This window comes from Alnus glutinosa, chromosome 6 (genome assembly GCF_958979055.1).
Source record: "Alnus glutinosa chromosome 6, dhAlnGlut1.1, whole genome shotgun sequence".
In the NCBI taxonomy this organism is placed as follows: domain Eukaryota; kingdom Viridiplantae; phylum Streptophyta; class Magnoliopsida; order Fagales; family Betulaceae; genus Alnus; species Alnus glutinosa.
The window spans coordinates 26,179,162-26,192,043 of record NC_084891.1 but is presented as its reverse complement, the minus strand read 5'-3'; the positions used below and the strand labels follow the sequence as shown (position 1 = coordinate 26,192,043).

Here is a 12,882-nt window from a genome sequence, read left to right as displayed (position 1 = left end):
TCTTATAATCCGTGTTCCAATAAGGAAAATGTTAGAATAGCCGATGGTTGTCTATCGTTAGTGTCTATAAATTCTCCGTTTTGGTAACACCTTTCATGTCACTGTTGTCTATCCTTCATAGACCAGATTTTGCAGTCAATTTATTGTTCATTGTCGTATCATCTGTGAGTTAAATTGTAGAGTCATCTTTTATTCTTTGTTTCTTTTTCTTGAACCTAATCACTGGGAGGATAATTGCAACGGTTGCTTGAGAGATGGTGTGTACTATTTGGATTCTCAAAAAAACCCACAGCACAAGGTCAGCTAACACAAGCTTATCACACCGTTCAATCAGATGACTTTGCAATAAGAATTTGGCTTTGGCATTAGCAGTTAGGACATCCTTCTTTTTCTATCATTGCAACGGATGTTTCCTTTATTTTTGTATATTCTTGCTTCTAAGTTTCACTGTGAAACTTGTGAACTTGCTAAACATCATTGACTGTACAATGCACCTTTTGTTCTTATTCAACGTGAAGGAGTTAGGTTTTGTACTCAACACCTTATATCTAACTATGTATCCTATCATATCGTTCATTTGTATCCAATTTTTCTTCTTTATCTATTCCTAAAAATTTATAGGAGGCAATTAATGATCTAAAGTGGAGGAAAGCGATGCAAGAGATGAGAGCTATACACAAAAATAAGACAGGGTAACTAGGCGAGTTGCCTTGTGGGGAAAATGCGGTTGGATGCTAATGGATGTTTAAAGTGAAGCATAAGGCCAATGGGTTAGTGGAAAGATATTAGGTGCAATCGGTGGCAAAAGACTTTACTAAAACTTATTGGATAGACTACGAGGAGACATTCGCCCTGGTAGCAAAGATGGATTCTATTCAAGTTCTATTTTGTTTTGTAGCAAACTTAGATTGGCCACTTCGGTAGCTTGATGTGAAAAATGCTTTCTTTCATGTAGATCTATAGGAGGAAGTATACATGGAACTTTCTCATTGTCCTCAATTCTCCTGCTAAGGATAAAGTGTGTAAGTTGAAGGAAGCTCTACATGGACTGAAACAATCTCCGAGGGCGTGGTTTGAGAGATTCTCTAGAGCTATGTAGAGATTTGGCTACAAACAAAGTCAAGCGGATCATACATTGTTCATCAAACATTCATCACAAGGAAATGTAACTACTTTAATTGTTTATGTAAGCAATATCGTGTTGACTAGAAATAATAATGAGGAAATACATAAAGAAATATTTGGTTAGTGAACTTTATATAAAAGACAGGCCATTTAAAATATGTTCTTGGTATTGAAGTAGTAAGATTGACACTTGTTATCTTCCTCTCCTAGCGGAAATATGCTCTCAATCTACCCAAGGAAATAGTGATGCTCAGTTGTAAGGCTGTTAGCAATGTAGTAGAGCATAATAAAAACTTAGAAGAAAGTGGTGAGAGTCCTCTCATGGATAAAGGTAGGTACCAAGGATTGGTTGGCGTGTTAGTATATTTGTCGTGAACTCGTCCACACATTGCCTACGCAGTTCATGTAGTGAATCAGTGTTTGCATTCACCTTAGGAGCCTCATATGGAAGCAATTTGCAAAATACTTTGATATTTGAAACTGTTGTTTGCTCAACATGATAACCTGAATGTAGAAGTTTATACAGATGCAGATTGAGCTGGGTTAATAACATATAGATCTACTTCGAGATATTGCACTCTTGTGGAATGAAATCTAGTTACTTGGTGTAGTAAGAAACAATTAGTGGTTGCTAGATGCTTGATCTAGTGCATAAGCTGATTTCGAGCCATCGCGCTTTGTATAGGTGAGATATTATAGTTGAAGATTTAATTGAAAGAACTTGGATATGATTATAAGGAGCGTACGGGATTATCTTGCAACAACCCCACTATTAATATTGCTCGTAACCCACTTTAGCATGATTGAGCTAAAAACATTAAAATTGATAGATTATCGAGGAAAAGTTGTGTGCGCCTAATGTGAAGATGAGGGAGCAACTTGCGGATATTTTGACGAAGAAAGTGACCAGTAGTGTTCTTCATTTGGCCTTGAGTTAGGCATGCGAGACATCTTAGCCTCCGCTTGATGGTTAGTGTTTATGATATGTGGTGTTAATTAAACTTCTATCTCCTCAAAACGGTGTTTCTTGGTTTTCGCTAAATATGGTGTTCCGGAGTCGAAAAGCATAGACAGTTGCTTTTTCCTGCTAAGTATACCTCTAGACTGGAAAAAGTCATTCTTCTATTATCTGTTTGCTCTTTTTCTGTTTTTCCTGTTTAAGAATATGGCAAAATAATAATAAGATTATGTTTAAATGATTTAGTATATCGAAATGAGTATGATTAGTATAGATCTGCAATGAACACTGCATAGCAAAGTATAGTATTACCATTAATCTTTGATATTGACAAAGCGTATTCTGAGCTAAGCAGTTAATCTGCAGTCAAATTCAGTTAGAATCTAGCTAAGCATGGTATTTAGTAGTATACCATATTTTGCCTTGAAGCTTGTTCTGCAAATTAATGGGGGTGAGAAGTCAATGTTCTTGAGTTCCAATTGTTCTTTCATCAGACTGCTTTTGGTGTTGGTACTAGTCATTAATGACAAAATACATATTACAATTAATTGTTCAGTTATGAAATTGAGAACGTGGTCTCCAAGGAGTAACCGGACTTCCTTGACGAGCTGGTCAAGCACCCCCTTTGAAGATAGACCAACACCATTTTACTATGTGAAGGGGGTGCTTGGCATCTCAATAGGGTTGTTTAGGTGGTCAAACTGCTCCAGTCACTTTCATGGGGTTGATGACCACTTCCTTAGAGCAACTCCAGCGACAAAATGTAAATACTTATTTTTATCAATTTCCCTACATTGCCATTTTTGTTGCCACCATTATCATCAACGGATTAATATGACATCAAACCATCTCCTATAGTAGCTTTATGTCAATGTTATCATCATGACTATTAGTATTGAGACATATTTTGGTTGGCTCAAGTGTAAAGGTTTTGGTCTTGGTCACACTTTTATCAAATCTAAGGTTCGAATCTTCTTAGGTGCAAATAATTCTTTGGGGCTAATTCTTTGATGTTGAACGCATCCGAGATTTATCCGGTAGAGGTGGTACATGAAATGATTTGTCCTTAGAGGAGTTCATCATATTATATATTTTGAGACAAATTTTCTTTGAATCACGTTAGAAGAAATTTAAATTCAGTTTATTAAACTAAAATTGTCCCTTAGTATTGCTATTGATCTTGCATTAATACTCTAATTTTTTACATTCTAATTTATTAATTCAAATAATATAAATCTAAGTGGATAGAATTTACCTTCTTTTTTTTGGAAAAAATAAATTTAAGAATTTTTAAATTCCTTTTTCAAATACAAGATTTAATCATCAATTTCCTTGTGCATTCTGATTTACGACATATTTCACTAATGTTTCATTTGTTTCGGCATAAAATGATTTTTAAAAAAATGGTTTCGACATTTTACGATGTTTGGTAGGGGCAAAAATAATGGTCAACGAAAATCATTTTCGGTTTGATCGTAAAAACTTCTTTAATTTTTGAAAAACAATTTACAAACCATAAATCATTTTTCGAAATTAAGCTCTTAATCTTTGCACAAATGTTTGATATCTAATTACTGGAAGTCAGTAATGGTTGGTCGTTGGAATCCCGATGGCGCCAAAATCCGACAACATCCGACCATCGGAGTATTGACAGCGCCGGAATCCGGCGATATCCAACCACCGTCACTAGATGCCAACTAACCAGATTCCGGCCGAAACTGGTCGGATTTCTGCCGGATTTGATCGAATATGGCCAAAATGGCCAGGATCCAGAGGAGTCCGGTCAGATCTGGCCAAACATGCTTGTTGGAATCCGGCAACAGCGACCAGACGTCAGATTCTGGCAACAGTTGCATTTTCGCCTTTCGTAATTTTTTCGTGCGTACCAAATGCTGAAAAATATTTTCGAGAAAATCAAAAAGTGATTTCGTTGAAAATATTTTACGACGAAATAAACGGAGCATAAATTAGGATTTTTGTTTTTTTCAAATACTAAAATTTGGTGGAAAAAAATAATTAATTAACCCAGCATAGAATTTTTCTCTTGTCCAAAATACCCTTAATTGGTAGAGTAGATGAAAAAAAGAATGAGGATTAAGGACACTGTTATGGTAAGTAGGGGTGTACAAGCAATGCGCTTATGAACTGAAAATAACCGATTACAGGTAATCGCTAATAACCACAGTCGGATAATCAGGTAACTGGGTACCCGGTTGCTATATATATATAAGAATAAGGTGAAGAGGAAGGTAGATAAGCGAAAATCTCATTTGCTGTAAAGGGTTGGATTTTTCACCTATGTGAGCAAGAATGTGCATCCCTTCTAATTAAGCGAGATGCTAATTTTTTGGGATTTATTGGGGCTAATTTGTTGAATAAATAATTTATGTAAATATGAGCAGAGTAGAAGTATTCATGTAGGGGTTTTCGAATTCTCAGCTCTGGATCTAGTATTTATGTTAACATGAGTATTTTCAGTGTTAACAATTATAGTTGTAATTGTTAACTAGGTTAATATATTTTCATTGTTAAAAGTTCAGTGTTTACGCTAATTTACTATTAAGCCCCCCTGTTTTGGAGTTCCTCATTTCCACTAGGACTGCTTTGAATCCACTTGTTTTAGAACATCTTGCAACTTCTACGACATCTCAAAATTCTAAAGTAATTTTTATTTTTTGAATAGTTTCATAAAACCTATTATCCAGTTAATAAACGTATTAAAATAACCAGATAACCAGCGGTTGATGAAAATCGCAACTGGTAGGCCAGTTGTGATTACGATTATTGAAATAGCAATAACCGGAAAATTTGGTTGCGGTTGCGGTTATGAGCTAATAACTACTACTAGTTGTACACCCCTAAATTGGTAAGCATTAGTCCATCTTATCTAAAGTCTATTCCTTCTCCAAACGGGAATCCTTCTAACGTCGTAACAATAAAAACAGAAAGCAACTGTTTACTTTTGACCTCAACAATTATCCAAATGGAGTAATGCTTGATATTTGGAACTAGAGAAAGGGAATATTGTTAGGCAATGGTTAGCCTATGAATTTTTTGTTTTCTAACAAATTATCCTTAATTTTTCGATGTAATTGTCTATAAAGTCGATGTATTTTTTCTTTTATTTTTTAAACAGGTGAAAATCCGTGGACTAATTTTTTTTTTCGTTTATTTTTTTGTTTTTAAAAAAATAATAATAATAACTCGCTTCAAACAGGCATATATGAGGTTTTATTTTCTTGAAAGATGCTTTTATTTTCTTTCTTTTTTAATGTCATTTCTAAAATATAATTTCTTCCCTATTTTAATAGTTTGTTTTCTTTTTTATTTCTTATGTGATCTACATGTGTCAAAAAGCCAGAAATATTAAAGATTTATATTGTTCTTCCAACCTAGAAAAGCAAACTATTGACCTTGAAGCAAAATTTTTATTAAAACAAAAAAAGAAAGAAAAAAAGAAAATGACTTTGCAAGAAAAATATCACAACCAATACCTTGAAGGAGTCTTTGCATTTATAAAGGAATAACCAAACATAGGGTCAGAGTTTATAGCCACAAAGGAAGAACCAGAATTATACATACTAATGTTTGAACTAACATATTATGTATGAGAAAGTAATATATTATTGGTTCAACGATGGTAAGGTAAGAGTGGTAATGACACTATAATAGAGAACAATAATCATGGTTTGGCAAAACCGGCGGTGAAGGGATGATTTTGAAAGCAGCAAACTACAGGAATTTTGGCTGGTAATAACAACAGCATTCACATGTCACTGTGCAACTTAGCCTGTTAGCCAATTTAGTTAACTCCTTTGCGAGAAAATATCAAAAAGTTTTCTACATCGGCTCTCCAATTTGGAGACAATGCAAAATGCTATAGTATTTGACAAATTTGTTTGGGTGTCGTAGCACTATGTAAAAGTTTTTTAAAAAATATATAGCTCTCATCTGCAACAAGATGAAGTGGGTGAAGGACAAGAGCAACACGGTGACGGCAAGCATGGTAACCCAGCGAGCTTCACTGATGAGCGAGTTTTGAAAGGTGGTGGAGCTTCACGATGCGGAGCGAGTTCCTTGCATGGTTGACCACCCAATATTACTTTCTTGAAATTCAATTTTTTGCCTAAATTAAGAAAAATACTATTTAATTTAAACAATTTCATTATTAATTCTTACCGAAGAAAATAACCATAAATGATACCTAAACCTAATTTTCCCTTTATAAACCCCCTATGCATGACCAACCATCAATTTTCTCCTTACCAAAAAAGTTGTCTTCAGTTGTTCTAGAGAAAAAGAGAAGAAAACTCAGCCCTTTTTGACAACCTAGTTTGAAATTTATTCGAGTAGGTTAATCTCCTTTGTTTCTTATGATTTTTCTTTTGAGGAATTGTGTATTGGCTTCTAGATTTCATTATCAAAATTTATTGATTTTCTGCAGAAAGTCTTCTCAATTTTCTTTAGAAAGAAACTGTAGGAAATCGTTTTAGAGGAAAGATAGGTAGGAGGTTTTTCCAACAAAAAATAAAAATAAATTGAGATTTTCGGCAAAGGGAGTTTTCCTCCCCCAATTGAAACTCTTTATGATAAAGAAATTGTGTTTTGAGGAGTTCACCAAGAAGAAAATATCTTTTTAATCTTTAGAGATAGTTTTCGAAAAATGGTAAATACTAAAATTCATTCTAATGTCCTTTTGGGGTCTTTCTATGCTGACATGGTATTCTATTTTTTTTTTTATTATTAATAAAAACAGGAGAGAAATCAAGTTGTAGTTTTTTTTTTATTAAAAACATAATGCCATGTCAACATAAGACCCAAGAAGAATTTTAGAAGTTCTAGCATTTCTCATCGAAAAATAGCATTCTTCAAAATTTCTGAAGAACGTTGTAAAAAATGAACTTTTGTGAAATTTTTTACTAAAAAGTTTGTAGGTTTATTTATTTATTTATTTTTAATCAATTTTAGTTAGTGTAAAAGTTCATAAAATTGTTTTTGGGCTTGGGGCTTAGCACAAAAAAGGGCCTATTTAAGAGGGAGAATAGCCCAATTGGTTCAATCCTGGCCTATTCTCCATGTCATAGTTTAGGCCCATCATGAATGGTGAAGATTCCCAATTTGCATTGGGCCAAGAATATGTTATAGTGTTGAATTTCATATTTTCTTTATTATGGTTTCTATGTGATAAATTTTGCTCGCTATCTGTCACGTAAGACTTGTATACTTTTGTGACTATGCTCTATATAATTACTAATGCCTATATCTTGATATAGAACTCACACAAATGAAATCGGATGAGCTTGTTGAAGATATTATGGCAATTGATATCAACAAGAACTCCAAGGATGACACTCAAGTCCATCTACTTCCAATTATGTTAATAACTAATGTTGTTGCTTAGTGAAGATACTTTATCATGTTATTTGTTGGAATGTAATCTCTTCTTCTTCTTTTTTGTTATTGCTATGTTTTTGTTTGTTTAGAATAACTTTATCGGACTATAGTCTTATTTTGATTGGATATATATACTGAGGAGTTGGGTTATGTTTGACATCGAACATGTTGGGTTTCATCGGATCGCTAACCCGTAACAGACAACCAACCTATGGACGCCGGCATTTGAAATCATCCTAGTGTCATTGGATTATCAGAACTGAGAATTATCAATCAGTCTTGAGTCAACGGTGTCAAAGTAATCATGATATATTTAATAATGGTTTTTGAATTTTTGTTTTTGGGATCCATATTTGAAAAGTGTTTTTGTGTTTTGAATTCTCTCTTAATGGTTTTGAGTAAAGAGTGTTTTGGGTTTTTGTTAGGTTATATGAGACATATTGACTTATTGAATTCTCTCTTATTGTTAGGTTTGTGTGTGATTCAATATACAATCATATTCTCTTTATGGTATTAGAACTATGGTTAAGCCAACTTCTTACAAGGACTGTATCAAGAGAGAGAGAGAAAGGAGGAGCACTACTTGTGAGCATGGTTTTCGCCGGGAAGGGGTGGTTTTCTCGCCTCCCCCTCCCGGTGGTGATTTCCCTCTGACTCTTCGTGAGTCAGGGTGTTTTTTTTCCCCTGAGTTGGTTCAATGGGGTTAGTTTTTCTCCTAACCTCCAGGTTGTGGAGCTTTTGTTCCTCCCGGCTAGATCCGGTAGAGGCTAGTCTTCCCCTAGCCTTTTTGGGCTATGATGATTTTTTATGTCTTTCTTTGTTTTTTCTTTTGTTTGGCAGGATTGTTCATCTCAAGTTGCCTTCTTTGGGGGAGTGGCTGTGCCTTTGTGTCGTTGGCGGGATGATTTTTGGTCTGTTCTTTCACTTTTTTCTCCTGATTTTGGAAGCCAAATCTACACTTTCTCGCCGACTTCTGACTGACACGCGCCACCCAGCCGCGTTCTACGTCGCCTTCCGCCCCTGCCGCCGCTAGATCCGGTCATGTCGGTCGCCGGAGACCGGCACATGGTGCCCACGCGCCTGGGGGCTCTATGCTGTTTGGTGCGCATGTGGGCCACTCCCCTATTTTCACGGTTTTTGAAGTTATTTATGCGGGTACGAGTTGGATTTTGTCCAACCCGTGCGGTGCGGGGCGGGGCGGGGCACGGGTTGGGGTTTTAAAAAACCCCGAGGACCCACCCCGCCCCGCGTAAAAAAACATAAGGAAAAAAAAAATTAGAAAATTCCTAATAACCCAAGCTACCCAGCATGCATCTTCAGTTTTCATTTTATCATTTTGTTTCTAGACTCTTTCTCTTCCTCTCATTAGAAGATTCAGAGCTTCACTTCAATCTCTTCTAGACTTTCTCTTCATGTTTTCTCTTCTCTTCACAGACTTCAGCCTCCCCTTGCGCCACTCTTCACCTTCTTCAATCTTCACTTCACTGTTTGGGTTTTGTTATGGACACCAGTCGGAGATCCGACAAAGATGGGTTCAAGAGCGGAAATGGGGAGAACTTATTAGAGAAGGTGCGAGAGAGATGAGAACGTGGGAAGCTCACAACAGGTTTGCAGGTGTTTTTATTTTTCAGAGAATTAGAGCTTCACTTCACTGTTTTGTATATGGTTTTTGTTGGAAATTTCAGATCTGGTTTTTGTTGGTATATCTATATATGGCTTTTGTTGAAAATCTTAGATCTGGTTTTTGTCCTTGTTGGTATATCCGTATTTGTTTTTTGTAGAAATCTCATATCTAGATCTGAATTGATGGATTTATTTTTAGAGTTTCTATCATGATGGCAACGGCAATTGAAGAAAATTGTCTACTCTTTCTATACCCGCGGGGATCCCCGCCCCGTGCATTCCCACCCCAACCCCAACCGCCCCGCACGGGTGGAGGGAGATTTTAGCGGGGTGTGGGTTCCCCAAAGAGAACCCACACCCCTGCGGGCAGGGCCAAAAAAGGGCATCTCCCCCCCCCCCCCGGCGCCCATGCTCAGCCCTACTCAGAGTACGGTGTGGATTATGAAGAGACATTTGCTCTTGTTGCTTGCCTATCTTATGTTTGTCCTCTTCTAGCTATTGTTGCCTCTTGCCGCTGGTCTTTCAAATAGATGTTAAAAAAGCTTTCCTTAATGGCAATTTGAAGAGAAGAAGTCTATATGTAACCACCTCCTGGACTTTGTCATCTTCAAAACAAGGTTTGTCATCTTCATCAAGTTTTATATGGACTTAAGCAAGCTCTCGGAGCTTGATTTGCTAAATTTAGCACCAATATCTCTAGTCTTGGATACTCCAATAGCTTATATGACTAAACCTTGTTTCTTCATCGCACAGACCAATGCATCATTCTCCTTCTGTTGTATATATGTTGATAACATGATTATGACTGGAGATGACCTCACTAGTATTCATTAGCTAATATAGTTTCTCGGTCAACATTTTGAGATGAAGGATCTTGGCCATCCCAACTACTCTCTTGGTCTTGAGATTTTATATTCTTCTGATGGTTATTATTTGGCATAGGACAAGTACACCTTTGCTGCATAATTTAAAAATAAAAAGCCAAAGTTTTGGCCAATTGTATACATATAGTTTCCAAGGTTTTCTAGAAAGTTTTATGCAAGATTCAAGTACACGTATTAAGTGATAGATATATATTCCTACAGATAAGAAGTTGCATTCTAGCAAAGCAGAAGTATTGGTGTTCGATCGTTTGATATATATCGTCTAGAGAAAAAGAAAACCACAATACTCCTTAATTTAGAGCAAAAATTTGAGCTTACACATAAAAGTTAAGAGCCTCAATGCATCACTCTAAGCGTTCCATTTTTATTTTTATTTTTTATATAATTTTTTTCTGATAATTAGAAGATGCAAACACTAGACACAAGACAGTGCTCCCAATGAATTTCCTTGTCGTTTTATCATGAGATTCCAAGTACATGTAAAATTGTAATAAATCGATCACCAAATATCACTCAAGCTTATATTACCAAATCCAAATCTATTGCTGCTTATTGCTCTAATTAACCAACAGGACCTATATATATATATCATGATCGAAGTATAATTAAGAGCTTAAATTTTGCACGCTTTTCCACGTGGGGACAGAGCTTTTTTACTTTCTCCACATTAATTCTGTAGCCCAAAATATTCTCCCAATTAGCTAATAAATAAAATCTATTGATGTTTAATTCTTTTAGTACGTGAACAAATAAATAAATGAAATTACGTGCGTACATCTCAGCGATCGAACAAAAGACCAAACGATATGGCTGGATTAGCACATGCATATGATCATGCGTCAGTTCTCAAACTATAAGTTATCTCATTTCTAGTTATTTTAACATAAATTACTGTGATTATCAGTTATCAAAAAAGAATTACTGTCGCATTGGAGGAGAAAATTATACTTGTGCAAAAATCTCAAGCTACGGATCGACAATATAATGCCATTATCAACAATAACATTAATATAGCATCAATCATATTTATTAACGAGTAATAAACTGAGATTTTTTTTTTTTTTTTTTTTTTTTCTAAACTGATCAGATTAAGAAGAAGAAGAAGAAGAAGATCTTAGGGAGAGAGGTAGGAGTAGGACCTGGTGCTGGCGAAATCGTAGAGCTTGCTGGTGCTGGAGAAGATCATGACTCCGACCTCGGCGTCGCACAGGATCGCCAGCTCCTTCGCCTTCTTCAGCAAACCGCTCCTCCGCTTCGAGAAGGTCACTTGCCTGCTCGTCGAATTGTCGATCCTCCTTATTACAATCTTCCCCCTCCCCATCAACTCCTAAACCCTAGCTTTTTCTTGTTTTCTAGAGAGAAAGAAAACAAATCAATCTGAGAGAGAAATTGTAGTGAGAAAGCAAGAGAATTAGTAACTGCGATTCTAGATCGGATATATCTACATATATATATATATATGGTCGGGAAAACGATCGATCCAAAACAAAAGAAGAGAGAATGGAGAAATTCTCCGAGAAAGTGTGAGAATGAATCTGGAACGAAAGCAATAAATTTTCCGAGCAAAAAGAGAGAAGAAGAATAAAAGCAGCTTACCTTACTTGGTGAAGGTTTGAACTAGTGAAGACAAACCGAGGTTTCAAAATCGTTGGCTTTGGCCCGTACTGATTGGAAGCTACCATATAAGGAAAGTATATGCGGGGGGAGAGAAACCAGTGGTTTTGAGAGCAGAAAACCGCTATGGTTTTCTCTTTTTCTGGGCACGTGGACCAATCAGATGCAATGGGCCGTCCTCCTAATAGATCGCTGACGCGTGGGTCTCTGGATACGTAGACCGTAGTTACCTATTTTGGGAATTCTGCTTTTCCCGCAAAAGAATTGGGAGACAAGACTACCCTTTTATTGTTTTTGGAATGGCCGATGTATCCAGGAAGCCGCTTAGTAGTGGGAAGTGGGCTAAAGTGACAGCAGGCTGTCGCTTTCAGGAAGGACGAGCGGATCAATTCCTGATTTGGGCAGCTTTTGGAAATTGATATCTGGGATTTGATGGATTTGTGGTCCATTGATGATGGTTCATAACATTTGCATCGATCGGTGAAAAACAGGATTAGAATCCTCCATATTTTTTTTTAAAAAAAATTATATCGCCATCTCATTATTTTCATTTTTCATTGACAAAGCACCGTCAATTTATTCTTAGATCAATCATTATTAAAAAAAAAAATAAAAAAAAATTCAATTATAGATTAACAGTATCACGTTAGCATAGTAGGATAGTGGCGTAAGATATTAATATGATATATAGCATTACTTTTATATTAATGTCTAAGTAATGTTAAAAGCTACATTTTTATTCTACATACATTTATTCTACAAAACTGATGTAGCAATCTCAATTAACTTTTGGATTAGTCATTAAAAAAAATTCAAAAATTAGTTGGGACGGCCACATCAGCGTTGTGGGATGTTTGTGATCCTTGTGGAATAAAAATGTGGTATATATATATAACATTACTCTTGATGTCGCGTTCTAGCTAAATTTGAGTTTTACAAATCCATTAAAAGACATAATGATCTTCATTTAGGGTATTTGCTTCTTAACTTTAGCTAGCTTTAATATAGTTAATTGGAACTTTTTACGAGATTGGTTAAATTATTATGATTTTTTTTTTGGGGGGGGTGTAAATTAGTGTGGTTACGCCAACATCCTAGTCACTTATGGCCAATGGTGGTTTCAAGTGATCACATATCTTATAGGGCTTTTTATATAAGCAGAATCAATTCACTCAATTTAATACTTTTCCTTTTTTTCTTCTTCTTCTAACGTCTCGGATTTGATCAATTATAAATTAATGTTATATGATTTGAGATTATATATATTTTATATAAAAAAAAAAA

The 12,882-nt window shown here is 35.7% G+C and overlaps 1 protein-coding gene across 5 annotated transcripts in view; it reads right to left on the bottom strand.

Moving 5' to 3' along the window:
• The window catches only part of LOC133870690 (MADS-box transcription factor 23-like), a 31,699-nt gene extending 19,851 nt beyond the window's left edge, over positions 1-11,848 (bottom strand). For 4 of the 5 annotated variants that reach the window (XM_062307869.1, XM_062307870.1, XM_062307872.1 and 1 more), the window contains exons 1-2: positions 11,581-11,848; positions 11,124-11,336 (exon numbers count right to left, since the gene is read on the bottom strand). In XM_062307869.1, coding sequence (XP_062163853.1) covers positions 11,124-11,305 — 182 coding nt within the window. In that variant the 5' untranslated portion in view covers positions 11,306-11,336; positions 11,581-11,848. Of the gene's footprint in view, positions 1-11,123; positions 11,362-11,580 lie in introns of all 5 variants that reach the window. The other variant, XM_062307868.1, reaches the window with a different exon arrangement.
• Between the last annotated feature and the right edge of the window lie 1,034 nt (positions 11,849-12,882).